The sequence below is a fragment of the Scyliorhinus torazame genome, chromosome 2 (genome assembly GCF_047496885.1).
Source record: "Scyliorhinus torazame isolate Kashiwa2021f chromosome 2, sScyTor2.1, whole genome shotgun sequence".
Lineage (NCBI taxonomy): Eukaryota > Metazoa > Chordata > Chondrichthyes > Carcharhiniformes > Scyliorhinidae > Scyliorhinus > Scyliorhinus torazame.
The window spans coordinates 63974399-63995057 of NC_092708.1; the positions used below are offsets into that span (position 1 = coordinate 63974399).

Here is a 20659-nt window from a genome sequence, read left to right on the forward strand (position 1 = left end):
TGGAGATGCATGTGATAAAGGAACATCTATGATTATGGGTGATTTTAATCTGCACGTAGATTGGATGAGTCAAATTAGTCACACTACAATAGAGGAGGAATTTCTGGACCAATACATTGATGAACCAACAAGGGAACAGGCCATCTTGGACATGGTGTTTTGCAATGAGAAAGGATTAGTTAGCAATCCAGTTGAGAGAGAACCCTTGGGGATGAGTGACCATAATATGATAGAATTCTTCATCAACGTGGACAGTGAGGTAGTTGACTCTGAGACCAGGGTCCTGAATCTCATTAAAGGTAACTCTGATGGTATGAGCTGGCTCTGATGGACTGGGAAATATTACTGATAGGGGTGACAGCGTACAGGCAATGGCAGGCATTCAAGGAACAAATCGGTGAACTCCAAAAGTTGTTTATTCCTATTTGGCGCAAGAGTAGAAAGGGAACTGTGGCCAAGCCATGGTTTACAAAGGAAATTAGAGATGGTATTAGATTCAAAGAAGAGGCATACAAATTAGCAAGAGAAAGCAATAAACCTGAGGATTGGGAATAGTTTAAAATTCAGCAAAGGTGTACCAAGAGATTAATTAAGAAGGGGAAAATATATTATGAAAGTAAGCTAGCACGGAACATTAAAAACTGACTGTTAAACTTTCTATAGGCATGGAAAGAGGAAAAGATTGGTAAAAATGAATATAGGCCTCTTACGGCCAGAAACAGGGAAATTCATAACATGAAACAAAGAAATAGCTGAGGAACTAAATTTATACTTTGCTTCTGCCTTCACAAAGGAAGACATGAATAATGTACCGGAAATTCTGAGAAGCACAAGTTTTAGTGAGGAGCTGAAGGAAATTAGTATCCACAGAGAAATGGTTTTGGGGAAATTAGAGGAGAACTTGGTGTTCCCGTTGCAACTGCTGCCCTTGCTCTTCCAGGTGGTAGAGCTTGCGGGTTTCAAAGATGCTGTCAAAAGAAATTTGGCGAGTTGCTGCAGTGCATTTTATCAATGGTACATCCTGCTGCCTGTACGCGCCAGTGGTGGAAGGAGTTATTTCACTCCCTTCAGCTGAAAATAACGTTTTTAAAAAATATTTTGAGATCACCTTATTAGTGACAAAATGTTTTCTCCAAATTGATTCCCTTAACAATTGACTGGATATTTCAACAGGCAACTAAAAGGCTATCAAAGATAAGATGCAGCATCTGTTCTAGTCTATTACACTGATGAAGTTAGCGATGCTGATGAGCTGTGTAACAATATAATGCAAGTCGAGGTTCACACTCATGCTCTACTAATGATTTTTTTATTCTAAATGCAGTGCTCTGCATTCCACCATGTGAACATGGTGGATCTTGCATAACCAGAAATACCTGCTCTTGCCATTATGGGTTTGTGGGTCCAAGGTGCGAAACAAGTAAGTGCATTATTTAGTTTGCTATTATTCTGCACAACAAAAACATTGCATTAAGAAATTTTATGTAAGATAGGCTTCGTTAAGGAGAGGATAATGTGAAAATCATATACTCTTTTCAAAATGTTGTATTCTATCAAATTGTGACCCTGGCATTTATTACATATCAGTTCTCAGCCATTCTGCTCCTTTGTGATACATCACCTGTCTGCCCTTAAGTACTCTGGGGTGGAATAATTTTTGTCATTACCCCAATATAGCTTTAAGCCAGCAACAAGATCAGAAAATCTTTGACTAATTGGCAGACTAGATATATGGAAAAGACTGTTTTGAGCTAAAAACCTTTTTCTGAGCTTGGTTCCTTCTGTCTTGTACTCCAGGCATGGGACTTGATTCTTAGACTGTAGGCATACTCTGGAATATGCGTGACACTTCTTTATTAGTACCATTTCGAAACAGGTTACAGAATAGGCACGAAGCACTTAGGCGTGATTTCAACCTCTCCCAAGGGTTTAAAACATGACTGACTAGTGTTAGTGAGACATCATCATCCATGTCATACACGAGCATATCCCATCTGTGAATCCCTAATACTACACCTCCCCCAAACATACTATCCTACTTTTCGAACGACAACATGAAACTATTGCTGGGGTTTTCCAGTCCTGCCAGTGGCAGGCATCATTGCAGGGGAAACGGAAAAATTTAGAAAGAGGTAAGCTCCCCAATTTTTCCCTCGCTGCTGGTGCCAGGGCCAGAAAACCCCACCTGATGTCTTTCACTATTTGTATTTGGGTTACAGGGATATGATGGAAGTGAGGGCTTAAGTTGGGTGGTGCAGACTCGATGGGCCGAATGGCCTCCTTCTGCACTGTATGTTCTATGTTCTATTTCATTTTTGTAACACAATTTTTACAGCGACAAACCCAACTCCACTCCAACTCCCACTCTTCCCCTCCCCAAGTCACAGTGCTGGGGGGATTGAATCTTCCACAGTATTCCTGACCCGAAGGGAAAACGGCTTGGGGACTTTCCTTCTGCATCATTTAGGATATCATCATCTGCAGAATAGGAAACCACTTTACCAACATTGGGGTCTGCATAGCTGCGAAGCAGATTGGAGGTTTCAGAATGACTGAAGCGCAAGGACAACAAAAGGCTTTTCAACAAAAGGCTGATTCAAAAGAGAAGATGGAGAAGAATTGATCTTTGTATCCTCTGGAATGAGAAGAGAAGAACTCAGGATACGCTGAAGAATTGCTGTCCCCTCGAAAGAAGCTTCAGAAGAGGAATGATCTTCAACTCTTAGGAACACTGTCATCGCTGTACCTTCACTGTTTTATCAAAGAGTGAAAAGTCACTGAAGATCTGAGATCGCAATGAACTTAGACAATGAAGGAAAAGACAAATAATTTCCTGTAAGACTGCCAGGAAAAGAAGAGCTGGTTTCCCAATAGATTATTAATTCATAGACATTTACAGCAGAGAGTAGGCCATTCAGCCTATTGTGTCCATGCTGGTCAACAAACATTTGACTATACTGATCCCATTTTCCAGCACTTGGCCCATAGCCCTGGAGGTTAAGGCAGTGCAAGTGTGTATCTAAATATTTCTTAGATGTTAATAGTATTTCTGACTCAACCACCCTTTCAGGCAATGAGGTTTTTTTCCCAGGAGGACCGTCAATTTTCTGTAGACAATGGTAGGAGAGCCATACTTCTCTCTGTGTGAGATTGTCCTACTTTGGGCAATGGGAAGAATTGCCGAGAATGCGGAGACATTAAAGCTTTATCATCTGTGATGTGAGCAATGTCCTGCAGACAATCAAATAAAGGACAAGATTGCTATATAGGTTTCTGCAGCCCTCAGTGCTAAAGATTGTGCAACAGCTTCTGTGCTGATCACCAGCTCTGAATAGATGACTTGCAGCTGGGCCTTCGGTATGGGTGTCAATTCAATTTCACCCTGGGAAGGGACCCGCTCTGAACTGTGCGCCATTCGCTGAAGGTATGCATGCAGGTGCAGCAGGCGGTAAAGAATGTTGTGTTATGCTGCTTCAGATAACACAGGCTGCTACTTGATGAAGTCTTAACTAAAGGATGCTCCAGACTCTGAAATGAGTTCAACGTGTTTTTTGAACGATTAACACAGTTCTCAAAGGAGTTCGACTCTCTGCTAATCTAACTGTAGTAACTCAGTCTAACTGTACCAGCTTGCTCTAAGCCACGCGCTGGGGTGTGATGCTGCTGATCAACCCTGTCTAACTCTCTAGATGTCTGTGGAAAGACGCAGGGTGTGAGTGCCTCATCCCTTTTATAGTGTTTATGTCATGCCCCCTTGTGGTGATGCCACCTCGGAGTATCCTGACTGCCCATTGGTTGTGTCCTATTCTGAGTGTTCATTGGTTGCATGTTTGCAGATCATGACAAAGAAGACGAATGGTATGTTGGCCTTCATTGCAAGAGGTTTCGAGTATAGAAGCAGGGATGTGTTGCTTCAATTTTACAGGACCTTGGTGAGGCCACACTTGGAGTATTGTGTGCAGTTTTGGTCTCCTACTCTGAGGAAGGATGTTCTTGCTCTCGACGGAGTGCAGCAAATGTTTACCAGACTAATTCCAGGGATGGCGGGACTGTCATATGTGGAGAGATTGACTCGGTTGAGATTATTCTCACTGGAGTTCAGAAGAATGAGGGTGGATCTCATAGAGACTTATAAAATTCTAACAGGACTAGACAGGGTAGATGCAGGGAAGATGTTACCAATGATGGGTGTGTCCAGAACCAGGGGCGTCATTCTCCGACCCCCCAGAGGGACGGGGAATGGCCGTTGGCCGCCCTGAATCCCGCCCCCGCCGGTTGCCGAAGTCTCCGAAGGGAGAAAAGTCGGCGAGGAGTTAATGTCGCCACTGCCGTCGGAGAATGTCACGGGTCTGCGCAAGGCAGCCGATTTTCGGCCTGCCGATATTCTCCCTCCCGGATGGGCCGAAGTCCCGTCGACGTGATGACCGTTCACGTCGACGTAAATTAAACCTCCTTTTCATCGGCGTGACCCTGTGCTCCAGGTTCACGCCGACCAGCGTGGAGGTGAGTGACGGCCTGGGGGGTTGGCTCTGGGCAGGCGATGGCGTGGCCGCAGTCTGAATGCGTGAGGAGAGGTGTGTCTCGGGTTGTGTGTGTGTGTGCGGCGGGGGGGGGGGGGTGTTAGAGTAGGCTGGGCTCCGGGGGAGTGCCGGGAGGGGGTTCGTGCCGGGGAGGGGGATGGGGGGGGTCCGTGCCGGGGTGGAGGTTGGGGGGGGGGTTCCGTGCCGGGGTGGAGGTTGCGGGGGGGTCCGTGCCGGGGTGGAGGTTGGGGGGGGGTCCGTGCCGGGGAGGGGGATGGGGGGTCCGTGCCGGGGAGGGGGATGGGGGGTCCGTGCCGGGGAGGGGGATGGGGGGTCCGTGCCGGGGAGGGGGTTGGGGGGGGTCCGTGCCGGGGTGGAGGTTGGGGGGGTTCCGTGCCAGGGAGGGGGATGGGGGGGTCCCGTGCCGGGGAGATGGATGGGGGGGTCCGTGCCGGGGTGGAGGTTGGGGGGGGGTCCGTGCCGGGGTGGAGGTTGGGGGGGGGAGGGTCCGTGCCGGGGTGGAGGTTGGGGGGGGGTCCGTGCCGGGGAGGGGGATGGGGGGGGTCCGTGCCGGGGAGGGGGATGGGGGGGGTCCGTGCCGGGGTGGAGGTTGGGGGAGGGGGTCCGTGCCGGGGAGGGGGATGGGGGGTCTGTGCCGGGGAGGGGGATGGGGGGTCCGTGCCGGGGTGGGGGATGGGGGGTCCGTGCCGAGGTGGAGGTTGGGGGGGGTCCGTGCTGGGGTGGAGGTTGGGGGGGGTCCGTGCCGGGGAGGGGGATGGAGGGTCTGTGCCGGGGAGGGGTTGGGGGGGGGTCCGTGCCGGGGTGGAGTTTGGGGGGGGGGGGTCCGTGCCGGGGTGGAGGTTGGGGTGGGGTCCGTGCCAGGGAGGGGGATGGGGGGTCCGTGCCGGGGAGGGGGATGGGGGGTCCGTGCCAGGGAGGGGGATGGAGGGGGGGGTCCGTGCCGGGGTGGAGTTTGGGGGGGGGGTCCGTGCCAGGGAGGGGGATGGGGGGTCCGTGCCGGGGAGAGGGATGGGGGGGTCCGTGCCAGGGTGGAGGTTGGGGGGGGGGGGGGGTCCGTGCCGGGGTGGAGGTTGGGGGGGCGGGGTCCGTGCCGGGGTGGAGGTTGGGGGGAGATCCGTGCCGGGGTGGAGGTTGGGGGGGAGGGTCCGTGCCGGGGCGGAGGTTGGGGGGATCCGTGCCGGGGTGGAGGTTGGGGGGGGGGTCCGTGCCGGGGTGGAGGTTGGGGGGGGGTCCGTGCCGGGTGGAGGTTGGGGGGGGAGGGATCCGTGCCGGGGAGGGGGATGGTGGGTCCGTGCCGTGGTGGAGGTTGGGGGGGGGGTCCGTGTCGGTGGAGGTTGGGGGGGGTCCGTACCGGGGTGGAGGTTGGGGGGGGTCCGTGCCGGGGTGGAGGTTGGGGGGGGGGGTCCGTGCCGGGGTGGAGGTTGGGGGGGGGTCCGTGCCGGGGAGGGGGATGGGGGGGTCCGTGCCGGGGTGGAGGTTGGGGGGGGTCCGTGCTGGGAGGGGGATGGGGGGTCCGTGCCGGGGAGGGGGATGGGGGGTCTGTGGAGGTTGGGGGGGGTCCGTGCCGGACAGGGGGATGGGGGGTCTGTGCCGGGGTGGAGGTTGGGGGGGATCCCTGCCGGGGTGGAGGTTGGGGGGGCGTCCGTGCCGGGGAGGGGGATGGGGGGGGGGTGTCCGTGCCGGGGCGGGGGATGGGGGGTCCGTGCCGGGGAGGGCGATGGGGGGTCCGTGCCGGGGAGGGTCTCCGTGCCAGGGTGGAGGTTGGGGGGGGGGGTCCGTGCCGGGGAGGGGGATGGGGGGTCCGTGCCGGGGTGGAGGTTAGGGGGGGGGGGTTCCGTGCCGGGCTGGAGGTTGGGGGGGGGTCCGTGCCGGGGAGGGGGATGGGGGGTCCGTGCCGGGGTGGAGGTTAGGGGGGGGTCCGTGCCGGGGTGGAGGTTGGGGGGGGGTCCGTGCCGGGGTGGAGGTTGGGGGGGGTCTGTGCCGGGGTGGAGATTGGGGGGGGGGGTCCGTGCCGGGGTGGAGGTTGGGGGGGGGGGGGTCCGTGCCGGGGAGGGGGATGGGGGGTCTGTGCCGGGGAGGGGGATGGGGGGTCCGTGCCGGGATGGGGGGTCCGTGCCGAGGTGGAGGTTGGGGGGGGTCCGTGCCGGGGTGGAGGTTGGGGGGGGGTCCGTGTCGGGGAGGGGGATGGGGGGTCTGTGCCGGGGAGGGGGATGGGGGGGGTCCGTGCCGGGGTGGAGTTTGGGGGGGGGTCCGTGCCGGGGTGGAGGTTGGGGGGGGTCCGTGCCGGGGTGGAGGTTGGGGGGCGGTCCGTGCCGGGGTCGAGGTTGGGGTGGGGTCCGTGCCAGGGAGGGGGATGGGGGGTCCGTGCCGGGGAGGGAGATGGGGGGTCCAAAGAACAAAGAACAAAGAAATGTACAGCACAGGAACAGGCCCTTCGGCCCTCCAAGCCCGCGCCGACCATACTGCCCGACTAAACTACAATCTTCTACACTTCCTGGGTCCGTATCCTTCTATTCCCATCCTATTCATATATTTGTCAAGATGCCCCTTAAATGTCCCTATCGTCCCTGCTTCCACTACCTCCTCCAGTAGCGAGTTCCAGGCACCCACTACCCTCTGCGTAAAAAACTTGCCTCGTACATCTACTCTAAACCTTGCCCCTCTCACCTTAAACCTATGCCCCCTAGTAATTGACCCCTCTACCCTGGGGAAAAGCCTCTGACTATCCACTCTGTCTATGCCCCTCATAATTTTGTAGTCCGTGCCAGGGAGTGGGATGGAGGGTCCGTGCCGGCGTGGAGGTTGTGGGGGGGGTCCGTGCCGGGGTGGAGTTTGGGGGGGGGGTCCGTGCCAGGGAGGGGGATGGGGGGTCCGTGCCGGGGAGAGGGATGGGGGGTCCGTGCCGGGGTGGAGGTTGGGGGGGGGGGTCCGTGCCGGGGTGGAGGTTGGGGGGGGATCCGTGCCGGGGTGGAGGTTGGGGGGGGGTGTCCGTGCCGGGGTGGAGGTTGGGGGGGGGGGTCCGTGCCGGGGAGGGGGATGGGGGGTCCGTGCCGGGGTGGAGGTTGGGGGGGGATCCATGCCGGGGTGGAGGTTGGGGGGGGGGGTCCATGCCGGGGTGGAGGTTGGGGGGGGGTCCGTGCCGGGGTGGAGGTTGGGGGGGGGTCCGTACCGGGGTGGAGGTTGGGGGGGGTCCGTGCCGGGGTGGAGGTTGGGGGGGGGGGTCCGTGCCGGGGTGGAGGTTGGGGGGGGGGTCCATGCCGGGGAGGGTGATGGGTGGTCCGTGCCGGGGAGGGGGATGCGAGGGCAAGTGAGTTGGTCCACCTGGCCAGGTGCCAGCCTCCAACAGTTGGACCCATGCGGTCCATGCCACCTGGCTGGGGGAAGGAGGGGATATGGGCAATGATGACATGTCGTCATTCCCCTCCCCCCACCAGGCCGTCATGTTTTCCGATCATCCAGCGATGTTGGCCGCCGTGGTGGCAGCCGCTCATGTCTATGTTGCCCTGGATGAGGAGGAGGAGGAGGAGGAGGAGCGTGCCGGAGAGGTGGCGCAGGCTGCCGCAGAGGGGCAGGCGGCAGCCGCCCAGGCTGGAGGGACACCTGACCGACAGGACGAGGAGGGGGAGGAGGACGTCGCGGCCCCACGGCAATGGAGGCACCCGAGGGCGCCCCGTGTGTACCGGCCCCGGCAGTCATACCAGGACCTCACGGACCGGGAATGCAGGAGACGACTCCGGATGAGCCGGGAAACCGTGGCACACACCCGCCACCTGCTGGCACACCTGTCACCGCGAGGCACTGGCGGGGGACACCCTCTCCCCGTGTCCGTCAAGGTTACGGTGGCCCTGAACCTTTATGCAACGGGGTCATTCCAGGCACCGAGTGGGGACCTGTCCGGCATATCGCAGACATCGGTGCATCGGTGCATCCGGGCAGTGACAGATGCCCTATATGCCATGGCGCACCGCTACATCCGCTTCCCTGTGGACCGGGCCAGCCAAGATGCCCGTGCCGTGGGCTTCTCTGCCGTGGCCGGGTTCCCCATGGTCCAGGGCGCGATCGATGGGATGCACGTCGCCGTGCGGCCACCTGCAGATAACAGGGCCGTGTTCACCAATAGGAAGGGGACCTATTCGATGAACATACAGGTGGTCTGCGACCACCGCATGATGATCCTGCACGTCTGCACCCGTTACCCAGGCAGTGTACACGACTCATACGTGGTGTCGCGGTCATCCATCCCCGGCATGTACGAGGGACGCCATGCCCGGCTGAGGGGCTGGTTGCTGGGCGACAGGGGCTACCCATTGCGATCGTGGCTGATGACGCCTATACGGAGGCCACGCAATGAGGCGGAGAACCGCTACAATGATGCCCATGTAGCGACAAGGGGAGTGATAGAGAGGTGCTTTGGCGTGCTGAAGATGCGTTTCAGGTGCCTGGACCTCTCTGGGGGCGCCCTCCAGTATCGGTCAGATAGGGTCGGCCGCATCATTGTGGTGTGCTGCGTCCTGCACAACATAGCCCAGCAGAGGGGCGATGTGCCGCAGGCAGAGGAGGGCGGAGTGGAGGAGCAGCAGGAAGAGGCGCAGTCCTCCCCAGATGAGGGGGATGGGGGTAATGGTCAGGGCAGACGGGGTAGACACAGGCGGGTGGCTGTCCACCGTTACCGGCTGGCCCAGCGGGCACGGGACAGACTGATAGCCGCCCACTTCACTGACTAGATGGGCGTGGGAATCGGGTAGTATGGCCACAGACCGCACACCATGGCAACAGCCGACCACCCACAACACCCACCCATCCACCCACCCAGCACCCACAGCCCCCTCCCCAACCCCACCCACCCCACCCGCATGCACACCACCCACCACCCCCCCATTGCCGGTCCAGCTGCGGCACAACGGGCCGGGATCACACAGTTGCGGGTGGACGCGTGTCTATTGCAGGCCATGGAGGATGATGACAACCCGCCCTGCGGTGAGCTCCTGGCTCTACATCGTTGGACTATGTCTGACCCATGGCCACAGTACCACCATCCACCCGGACCATCCCTGCATGCGGCTGTGACACTGCAGCGCACGGTCCTGTCCTCTGCCCGGGGGGATGTTGATGGCGGCCCAGGGGAAAGGGGGCAGACTCACCTGGGGCTGAGGTAAGACCACCCCTCACACACACACTTGCGCTCAACGTACATGACACCCCCGCACACTTTGGACAGAGCACAAAGGCAGCTTCTGTAGGTGTAACATTGACTTTAATAACCAAAGGAGTTCATGCACGTGCCCTAGCCCCTAAAACTCATCTGTGCCCTGCACCCATGCCAACTTACTCAGTGTCTAATTGTTTGGCCTTACGGGCCCTTTGACTACGTCTACGTGGTTCCCCAGACGGTACAGCAGAACTGGAGGTGGACTCCTGTGATTCCTGCCCTCTGACACTGGATCCCTTTGGCGGCCGTTTCCTGGGGTGTCCTGGCCTAGATGGGCCAGGCTGCGGCCCGGGCGACTGGGATGGCGAGCTGCCAGCCTGTCCTGCCCGTTGCCCACCTGATGCACCTGGGACGGAAGAGTGGGGGGGAGTCCGAGGTGTCACGGTGTACCGGGACCTCCCCTACAGGGGGAGCCGGGACGGACCACACCACCTCCTCCTCCCTCGGGGTGCCCGATGGTCCCCAGGCCTCTACATGGATGGGGGATGCGAACGGACTGGCCATCCGACACCCCCCCCGACATCTGGCGCTGCCAGTCCTGGAGGCCCGTGCTGGTATCGACAGGGGTCTGCAGGTTTGCAGCCATGGAGCCCAGGGGGTTGGCAAACCCTGTCTGTGACAGTGCAACGCCGGCTCGCACATGGCCACTGGCGCCGATGCCCTCAGCGATGGCCTGCAGAGACTGGGCCATGGCCTGCTGAGACTGGGCCATGGCCTGCAGAGACTGGGCTATGGCGTTTAGCGCCTCTGCCATCTGGCGCTGGCACTGGCTCATGGCCTCCTGTGAGAGGGGAGCCATGTCCTGGGCCACAGACGCCGCCTGCACGGAAAGCCCCAGGCCTCGCAAACCGTTCCCCATGTCTGACACCGTCGCACCCATTGCCTCCACCGCGGACGCCACCCGTGCGGTGTCAGCCTGGGTGGCACGCATGACCGGCACCACTCCCAGCTCCTGGACGCGGGTGGACTCCTCCACCTGCGACTGCAGCCGCCGCAAGCCGCCCGTCACCCTCTTCGCTCGTCTCCAGGTCGGTGGTTGCATCGGATCTATGTGTGGGTGTGGTAACTCCAGGAACCCGGGATCCATCTGGGCGGCAGATGTTCGCTTGGGCTGGGCTGCCCTCCGACCGCCCGGCCCCTCTGCTGCTCCTACCTCCACCTGCTGTACCGGGACGGCTGTGTTGTGCGCACCAGTGAGTGTACCAGACGCCTCATCACTAAAGTGCCCAACCGAGCTGAGTGTTTCTGCGATGGAGGAGGGTGTTGGTGACAGCAGTGGCGTTGTGCCGTGCTCTTCGTCCCACTCTGAGTCCATGGCACTTTGGGGTGGGGGTTCGTCTCCACCCATCCACTCTGAGTCACTGTCCGATATTTCGTCTTCCTGGGTAATGCTGTCCCGGGTAGGGGTGTCCTGGGCAGTGCTGTCCCGGGTAGTGGTGTCCCGGGTAGTGGTGTCCCGGGTAGTGGTGTCCCGGGTAGTGGTGTCCCGGGTAGTGGTGTCCCGGGTAGTGGTGTCCTGGGTAGTGGTGTCCTGGCTCGGATGTGACGGGGGCCTGTGGCTGCCCCCCTCGTCGCTGGGTGGTCGCTCCCGCACGTGACGGGGGTGTCGTCTCCCTGTTGCTCCAGGTCTCTCCATCTCCCGTGGTGTGCGAGGGGCATCCTGCGGGCGTCGCATGCTGGAGGGTGCGGGTCTCTCCGTCTCCCGTGGTGTGCGAGGGGCATCCTGCGGGCGTCGCATGCTGGAGGATCCGGGTCTCTCCGTCTCCCGTAGCCTCCGAGGGGCATCCTGCGGGCGTCGCATGCAGGAGGGTTCGTGTCTCTCCGTCTCCCGTGGCCTCCGAGGGGCATCCTGCGGGCGGTCTGCATCTGCGGGGATGGGTGCCTGGACGTTTGGTCCTGCGATACACAATGAAGCATGCATGGTTAGACATCAGGCAGTGATCAGGTGATATGGGGGAGGGGGATATAGCGGAGGGGGGATATGGGGATGGGCTGTCGGTGGCTCACTTGCTACTACGCCCCTGACCTCTGCATCAGCAACCTCCCGATCGTCAGGTCCGCCAGCCAGTTCCAGGGCCCTTTCCTCGTGTTCGGTCAGTGGCCTCTCATCAGCGGGGCCTCCTCCAGTCCACACATGCTCCCTATTGTTGTGTGCGCGCTTATCCTGTGGGGGGGGGGGGGGGGTAAACGGCAACACTGTTAGGCAGGTATATGAATGCACGCCATCGGTTGCGCGTGCATTGCAGAGGTTAAGGTTAGGGCTGGATTCACTTGGGGATATGGGGAGGGGGGATATGGGGGATATGGGGGAAGGGGGGATATGGGGGAAGGGGGGATATGGGGGAAGGGGGGATATGGGGGAAGGGGGGATATGGGGGAAGGGGGGATATGGGGGAGGGGGGATATGGGGGAGGGGGGATATGGGGGAGGCTCACCCTGCCTGTTCTGACGAGGTCGTTCATCTTCTTGTGGCACTGGGTGCCTGTCCGTGGTGTCAGGGCTGCAGCGGTGACGGCCTCTGCCACTTCCCTCCACAGACGCCGGCTGTGGCTTGGGGCAACTCTGCGGCCGTGCCCGGGATACAGGGCGTCCCTCCTCTGCTCCACCGCGTCCAGGAGCGCCTCCACATCCCGTGACTCGAACCTCGGGGCTGAGCGGCGGCCAGCCATCCAGTCGGGTGTTCCAGTCGGGTGTTCCGGTCGGGTGGGGGGGAGCAGCGCGGCCTTATGAGCCGTCACGCCGTGCGGCGCGTATGACGCTGCACGACGTGAACCACTGCGCAAGCGCGGATCCCGTTACGTCGCTGCTAGCCCATTTCGGGCCGGAGACTTACGACCCATTTTTCCGACGTGACGCAAGTCGGATTTGCGCCGTTTTTTGCGCCGATCGGCGGACTTTCCGCCGATAACGGAGAATTTCGCCCCAGGGGTCACAGCCTGAGGATTCAGGGTAAATCATTTCGGACAGAGATAAGGAGACATTTCCTCACACAAAGAGTGGTGAGCCTGTGGAATTCATTACCACAGGAAGTAGTTGATGCTCAAACTTTGAATATATTCAAGAGGCGGCTGGATATAGCACTTGGGGAGAATGGGATCAAAGGTTATGAGGAGAAAGCAGGATTAGGCTATTGCGTTGGATGATCAGCCATGATCGTGATGAATGGCGGAGCAGGCTCGAAGGGCCAAAAGGCCTCCTCCTGCTCCTATCTTCTATGTATCAATGAAACAGTGTGATCCTCTATGAACTGTAATTTCGACACCATCAGAACAAAGCAGCCCGCTTGATTGCTCCCCCTTCCACAAACATTTAAACCCTCCACGACCGACAAACAGTGGCAGCCATGTGTATCATCTACAAGATGTACTGCAGCAACTCACCAAGGTTCCTCGGGCAGCACCTTCCAAACCCACGACCACTACCATCTAGAAGGACAAGAGCAGCAGATACCCGGGAACCCCACCTCCTGGAGGTTCCCTTCGAAGTCACTCACCACCATGATGTGGAAATATATCGCCATTCCTTCACTGTTACTGGGGCAACATCCTAGAACTCTCTCCCGAACTGCACAGTGGGTGTACCTACACTTCAAGGACTGCAGCAGTTCAGGAAGGCAACTCGCGACCAACTTCTGAAGGGTAACTAGGGATGGGCAATAAATGCTGGCCTAACCAGCGATGCCCACATCTTGTAAACAAATTTTTAAAAAGCACCGCTGATTTTTATAAAAAGACAACAGAGACTTCATGTGGTGCATCCAACAACAGGAAAGATGAATCATTTTCCGGAACCGCAACTTCCAAGAAATTGCAGACTCATAGGATTGTTACAGCGTGGAAGGAGATCACTTGGCCCATCGTACCTGTACCAGCTCTCCAAACAATGGCTTTGTGCCTTTTACCCATACCTCAGCACATTGATTCTATTCAAGAGTAATCATCTAATACCCTCTTGAATTTTTCAATTGAACTTGCCTTCACCACACTTCCAGGCAAAGGATTACAGCCCATAGCTGCTTGTTGTGTGAAAATGTTTTATCTCACATCATATACTCTTCTTTTACAAATCATTTTCAATCTGTGCCCTCTTGCTCTTGATCCTTTTACGAGTGAGAACAGTTTCTCCTCATCTACTTCCAAGTTGATAATACTTCCAAGTTTTGTGTCATCCGCAAATATTGAAATTATCCCCTACTCACCAAGATTTATATCATTAATATATATCAGGAAAAGCAAGGGTCTTAATGCCGACCCCTGGGGAACACCACTGCAAACCTTCCTTCAGCCCAAAAGATATACATTGACTATTACTCTCTACTTCCTATTCTTCATCCACTTTTGGATCCACATTACGACTGTGCCTTTTATTCTATGAGATATAATTTTTCTCACAAGTCTGTTGTGTGGCACTGCACTGAATGCCTTCTGAAAATCTATGTACAGCACATCAACAACATTACCCTCATCAACATTTTCTGTTATCTCCTCAAAATACTCCAGGGGGTCAGTTAAACACGATTTCCCCTTTAGAAACCCATGCTTACTCCTCCTAATCAATCCAAATGTTTCCATGTGACTCCTAATTCTATCCAAAATAATTGTTCCGAGAAGCTTCCCTTCCACTGATGTTAGATTGACAGGCCTGTAATTGCTGGGCTGTACTTACAACCTTTTTTGAACAAGGACATAATATATACAATTCTGCAGTCCTCTAGCACCTCCCCTGAGTCTAGAGAAGACTGGAAGATTATGGCCAGTGCCCTGCAATTTCCACTCTCACTTCCTTCAATATCCTTGGATGCACCTCATCTGGTCCTAGTGCCTTGTGTCTTTAAATACCAACGGTCTATTCAACACATCCTCCTAATCAATTTTGAACTCTTCTAGGGATAGAAGTTACTGTGAAAAGTCTGTCACCATGCCCTGGGTCACATTTACCTCCTTGGTAAAGACAGATGCAAAGCATTCATTTCATATCTCAGCAATGCCTCCTGGCCCCATGTATAAATTCCCTTTTAGGTCCCTAATCAGCCCTACTCTCCCTGATACCTCACTTTTATTGTTTTATATGCCTGTCAAAGATATTGGGTTTTCTCTTTATGTTATTCGCCGGTCTTTTCACACAATCCCTCTTCACGTTTCTAATGTGCTTTGTCACCTCTCTGAACCTTCTGCACTGCACTCAGTACTGCAAGTGATTCTTCCTCATCACTCTCGGAAGAGCCAGTAGCTCATGGGGATGGTCACTGTCTGCTGCAGTGTCTCTTGTATCCTCCACCTCTAGTCTTACTTCATGAAGAACTGAGAGATTCATAGCTTCAATCTCTGCCCTGGGTCTGGTGGATGTTGTGTCTGTGAAAGAAAGGAACTCACTGCTTAACACACAAACGTTCTCAGCATCTGGAGGCAGAATTCCCACTCCTTCCAACAAAAGGTTGAAGATTGTTGCACGAAGGACAATGAGTTATGCACATCATTAGCATCATCTGTTTTTCTAAGATTCCCAGTAAGGATGTAGGAATATTGTGAAAAGCATAGCGAGAATCAATAATCTGTTGTCCTTTGTAGCTAAAAGGAACAGATATCCTGCCTTTGATTTGAAGGTCTCTGTCTCCATGCCCTTGTAATTAATGTCTGATGGATAAAGGATCATTGGTTGAAACCAAATGGGCAGCACGGTAGCACGGTGGATAGCACTGTTGCCTCACAGCTCCAGTGTCCCAGGTTCGATTCCCGGCTTGGGTCACTGTCTGATGGAGTCTGCACATTCTCCCTGTGTCCACGTGGGTTACCTCCGGGTGCTCAGATTTCCTCCCACAAGTCCTGAAAGATGTGCTGTTAGGTTATTTGTATATTCTGAATTCTCTCTCTGTGTACCCAACAGGTGCCGGAATGTGGCGACTAGGGGCTTTTCACAGTAACTTCATTGCACTGTTAATGTAAGCGTACTTGTGACAATAAAGATTATTTTTTTAAATATATGTTAACAGCCACTCCAATATCAATTTTAAAAGGAGCATTGAAATCAAAGAATTTCATAGAATTTACTGTGCAGAAGGAGGCCAGTGCAGGGCAGCACGGTATGGCCTCCTTGTGCACTTTAAATACTATGATTCGGCCCATCGAGTCTGCACCGGCTCTTGGAAAGAGCACCCTACCCAATATCCACACCTCCACCCTATCCCCATAACCTAGTAACCCCACCCAACACTAAGGGCAATTTTGGACACTATGGGCAATTTAGCATGGCCAATCCACCTAACCCACACATCTTTGGACTGTGGGAGGAAACCGGAGCACCCGGACGAAACCCACGCACACACGGGGAAAATGTGCAGACTCCGCACAGACAGTGACCCAAGCCGGGAATCGAACCTGCGACCATGGAGCTGTGAAGCAATTGTGCTATCCACAATACTATCGTGGGGCCTTGACTGATATCTTTGTATCCTCATTGGCTACAGGTGAGATGCCAGAGGACTGGAGAATAGCTAATGTGGTACCGTTGTTTAAGAAATGTAGCAGGGATAATCCTGGAAACTATAAATAAGCCGGTGAGCCTCACATCGGTAGTAGGTAGATTATTGGAGAGAATTCTCAGGGACAGGATTTATACCCATTTGGAAACAAATGGACTCATAAGCAACAGACAGCACGGTTTTGTGAAGGGGAGGTTGTGCCTCACTAACTTGATAGAGTTTCTTGAGGAGGTTACAAAGTTGATTGGTGAGGGGAGGGTGATGGATGTTGTTTACATGGACTTCACTAAAGCCTTTGACACGGTGTCTCATGGTAGACTGGTACAAAAGGTGAAGTCACACGGGATCAGAGGTGAGGTGGTAAGATGGATACAGAACTGGCTCGGTCACAGAAGGCAAAGGGTCGTAGTAGAAGGGTGTTTTTCTGAATGGAAGATTGTGACGAGTAGTGTTCTATAGCGATCTGTGCTGGGGCATCTGTTGTTTGTTGTATACATAAAGAATTTGGAGGAAAATGTAGCTGGTCTGATAAGTAAGTTTGTGGATGACACCAAGGTTGGTGGAGTGGCAGATAGTGTTGAGGATTGTCAGAAAATAGAGCAGGACATAGATAGGTTGGAGACTTGGGCAGAGAAATGGCAAATGGAGTTAAATCCGGGAAAATGTGCAGTAATGCATTTTGGTAGGTCTATCATAGAGGGGAAATATACCGTAAATGGCAAAACACGTAAGAATCTAGAAAGTCAGAGAGATACGTCCACAGTGCATGTCCACAGATCTTTGAAGGTGGCAACACAAGTGGACAAGGTAGTCAAGAAAACATACGGAATGCTTGCCTTCATTGGACCCGGCATCAAGGAAAAAACTGGCAAGTCATGCTACAATTGCATAGAACCTTGGTAATGCTGCACTTGGAATATTGCGCACAATTCTGGTCGTCACACTACCAGAAGGATGTGGAGGCTTTGGAGAGGGTGCAGAGGAGGCTTACCAGGATGTTGCCTAGTCTGGAGGGTGTTAGCTATGCGGAGAGGCTGAATAGACTCGGACTGTTTTCATTAGAAAGACGGAGGTTGAGGGGTGACCTGATAGAGGTCTACAAGATTATGAGGGACATGGATAGAGTGCATGGGCAGGCACTCTTTCCCAGGGTGGAGGGTCAGTTACCAGAGGGCTTAGGTTTAAAGTCTGTGAGGCAAAGTTTAGAGGAGATGTGCGAGGCAGGTTTTTTTACACAGAGGGTGGTGAGTGCCTGGAACGCTTTGCCAGGGAAAGTTGTGGAAACAGATACATTAACGGCGTTCAGAAGGCATCTTGACAAATACTTGGATAGGATGGGTAAAGAGGGATACGGCACAAGGAAGTGCTGAGGGTTTTTGGCAAAAGTTGGTATCATTGCTTGGTACAGGCTTGGAGGGCCAAAGGCCTGTTCCTGTGCTTTATTGTTCTTTGTTCTTAATTTCTTCCCGCCAGTGGACATGACTGAAACTGAGGGTTTTTTATATTCACAGTGGTTTGCAACAGGCACTGTCAGAATGGTGGAAAGTGCATTTCCCCTGATGTGTGCAAATGTAAAGCTGGGTGGTCGGGACCCTCCTGTGAAACAGGTAAATAGATTGGAATCTTGAATATTAAACTGGACGTGTATATTTCTGTGCTCACATGAACATATATTTGCACTGTCAAATGGAACTTTTAAAATATCGCCCCAAAAACAACATTTGTGAGATTTCGTTTTGCATTATGTTCTCCTTTTCAAAATGTGTGACATGCATTATCCTACATCCTTTACTTAAATATCCTGATTAATTCCTCATTTTGTGCAGCTGTTTGTACCCCTGTGTGTCTTAATGGTGGAATCTGTGTACGACACAACATATGTAACTGTCCTCGTGGTTTCTATGGTGTCCACTGTCAGAATGGTAAGTTCTCTCCCTATGGGGTTTAATTATTATTTCACACCAACTATTCTGCAACCACAGAGTTTCTGCAAATGATCTAACTGCCAAGAGATGCACAAAGATAGCGTTGCATGTCTTCCTGTTCAACATACAAAATAATGCGTATTCTTGACTGAAGTTGGAATAAACATGTTCCTCTTGTGATCCGTTTTTAGACTTTTGACCCAAGGTCTCTTTTAGCTCAGACTCTTGAACAAGGGAAATTTGCTGTAAAGATTAACCTTAGTTTTTAAAATGCTCTGGGATAGTTTCCACTCGCAAAGCAATCCCGATTCAGGTGAAAATTATTTCAATTTTCAAAAGTGCTTTGTTACCCTGTTATTTTTTTGCAAATCAGCAAATTCTGCCTCGGACAAGTGAAATCGGTCAGACATTTAAAACTTTTTTGTTCAGCTTATTTTTTTTTTAAATCCCTTGATATATTGGTGACTTTGAAAATTTGATTTATACGGCTAGAAGGGAGTATATCGCAAAAAATAAGCATTCAAGAGCATAGCGTTAATCCATCACGTGTGAGTAACAATTTTAAATGATTGAAAGATACTTCGAAAATAAAACAGAACTATTTTCTAGTAGGGTCAGGGTAAAGTAATGAGTTCTTTTCTTTAAAAAAAAATTAACTTTCAAAATATAATTATTAGTGTCCTTGCACGCAAACATTTGAGCTTAACTTTAGAAGTGTCCTCAAACGCGTGCTGTTGAATGCAGTTAATGGGAATTCCCAATGGTGGTTATGTCATCCTGAGGATCGGCCTGCTCCGAGAATGATGCTTCTAAACTGACGCAAAAGCTTGTGAAATGTTGGGTTGCACTGAACGCAATTTGTGCTTGAGATCCTGTATTCTGTACACCTGTTAATGCTGATATCGGAGGGACTGAGTCCAGAAAACCAGTGTAGTCAAGTCCAAATTCTAGGCCCATTTCATTTTTTGTGAAAAGCATAAATAAATTTAAATAGAAATAGAACAAAGTGCAGAAGGAGGCCATTCAGCCCATCGGGTCTGCACAAACCCACATTAATCCCTCACTTTGACCCTATCCCCGTAATCCAATAACCCCTCCTAACCTTTTTGGACACTAAGGGCAATTTATCATGGCCAATCCACCTAACCTGCACATCTTTGGACTGTGGGAGGAAACCGGAGCACCCGGAGGAAACCCACGCAGACACGGGGAGAACGTGCAGACTCCGCGCAGACAGCAACCCAGCAGGGAATCAAACCTGAGACCCTGGAGCTGTGAAGCCACAGTGCTATCCACTTGTGCTACCATGCTGCCCATTCAGAAACAAATAATTTTATCTTCCCGGTTTCACCTTCTCTTATTCTGTGTGGTTTATTTTAGTAGCAGCAAGTTTCAGAAAACACAGCTTGTGCAGCATTTCCACATATTGCGGTGCTAGTGGGAATTTAAAATGCTGACACGTCATTGAATAGCTTCTGTTGAAATCCAATGTTTACTTGCACCTTTCCAGAAGTATGGTGAGGCTGTTTGTAAGAACGATTTCAGGGGCACAAGCCACCTGGGAAAATCACCCTTCAAAATGACTTCCGTTGCCTCGCAGAACAAACTTTCAAAATTTCAAAGTCAGGCCAGCCAACACACCAACCAATCAAAACCTGAGTTTCAATAGGAAGGGTGAAGCCATGCTTGAACAATGCAAGTCCAGTTCAGCACCGCAGAACAAATCCACCCATCCGTAAAATAAATAGAAATTTGTGTAAATAATAACTGTATTGCTTTGATTGAAATGCATTTTTATGGCAAAGGAGGTGTTTGAATGGATGTACTTGTGATAACATTAAAATCCAATCTCTTCCTTTGCAGCTGTTTGCAATCCTCCCTGTAAGAATGGTGGTCACTGTATGAGAAACAATGTGTGCTCCTGTCTTGATGGCTATACAGGGAGAAGATGTCAGAAGAGTGAGTTTGACTCTCGTGCTAAAATCTTTCACAGCCAGATTCAATCGTTTTTTTTTTAACCATAGGAAAGACAAAAAATGAGCTGGTGCTTGTCTTTTGATATAAAAGCAAATACTTTAATTGTAATAAACATGAGGCATTTCTTTTTATTCCATCCTTACTGTCTAAACAAATAAGCGCTCTTCCTTTAGCTTTAAGTGTTCGGACCATTTTCCTCCTCCTGTGCTCACTATCTCCCTTTCTGGTCATTGTAATGATCCTGTTCGGGGCTGTTAGCATATGAAGAAGAAATCTAAGCCCCCACTAATTAACTGACAGAACTACGCCACCAGATTTCACATTTGTTAACAAAAATAAACTTGATTGTACATCAAAAAGAATTAAAAGCCAAGTAAGCACTATTAATGCTATAACTTATAAAGGCTGATGCTATAAACTCCGTTCTACTTTCTATTTCCCTTAGCCTACAAAATCTTTAAGGCTCATTGAACCTTTCCTGGGATGAACTCAAAAGGTATATCACCGCTTTCTGGAATTCACTCTGATT

General features: G+C 53.0%; 1 protein-coding gene and 1 long non-coding RNA gene across 3 annotated transcripts in view; one reads left to right on the top strand and one right to left on the bottom strand.

Moving 5' to 3' along the window:
- Positions 1-20659, top strand: part of LOC140388121 (von Willebrand factor D and EGF domain-containing protein) — a 455711-nt gene that overhangs the window by 401448 nt on the left and 33604 nt on the right. For both annotated transcript variants that reach the window (XM_072471788.1, XM_072471798.1), the window contains 4 exons: positions 1325-1420; positions 17740-17835; positions 18055-18150; positions 20017-20112. In XM_072471788.1, coding sequence (XP_072327889.1) covers positions 1325-1420; positions 17740-17835; positions 18055-18150; positions 20017-20112 — 384 coding nt within the window. The remainder of the gene's footprint in view (positions 1-1324; positions 1421-17739; positions 17836-18054; positions 18151-20016; positions 20113-20659) is intronic.
- The window catches only part of LOC140388125 (uncharacterized), a 175084-nt gene that overhangs the window by 124151 nt on the left and 30274 nt on the right, over positions 1-20659 (bottom strand). The gene's annotated exons all lie outside the window — the stretch shown is intronic.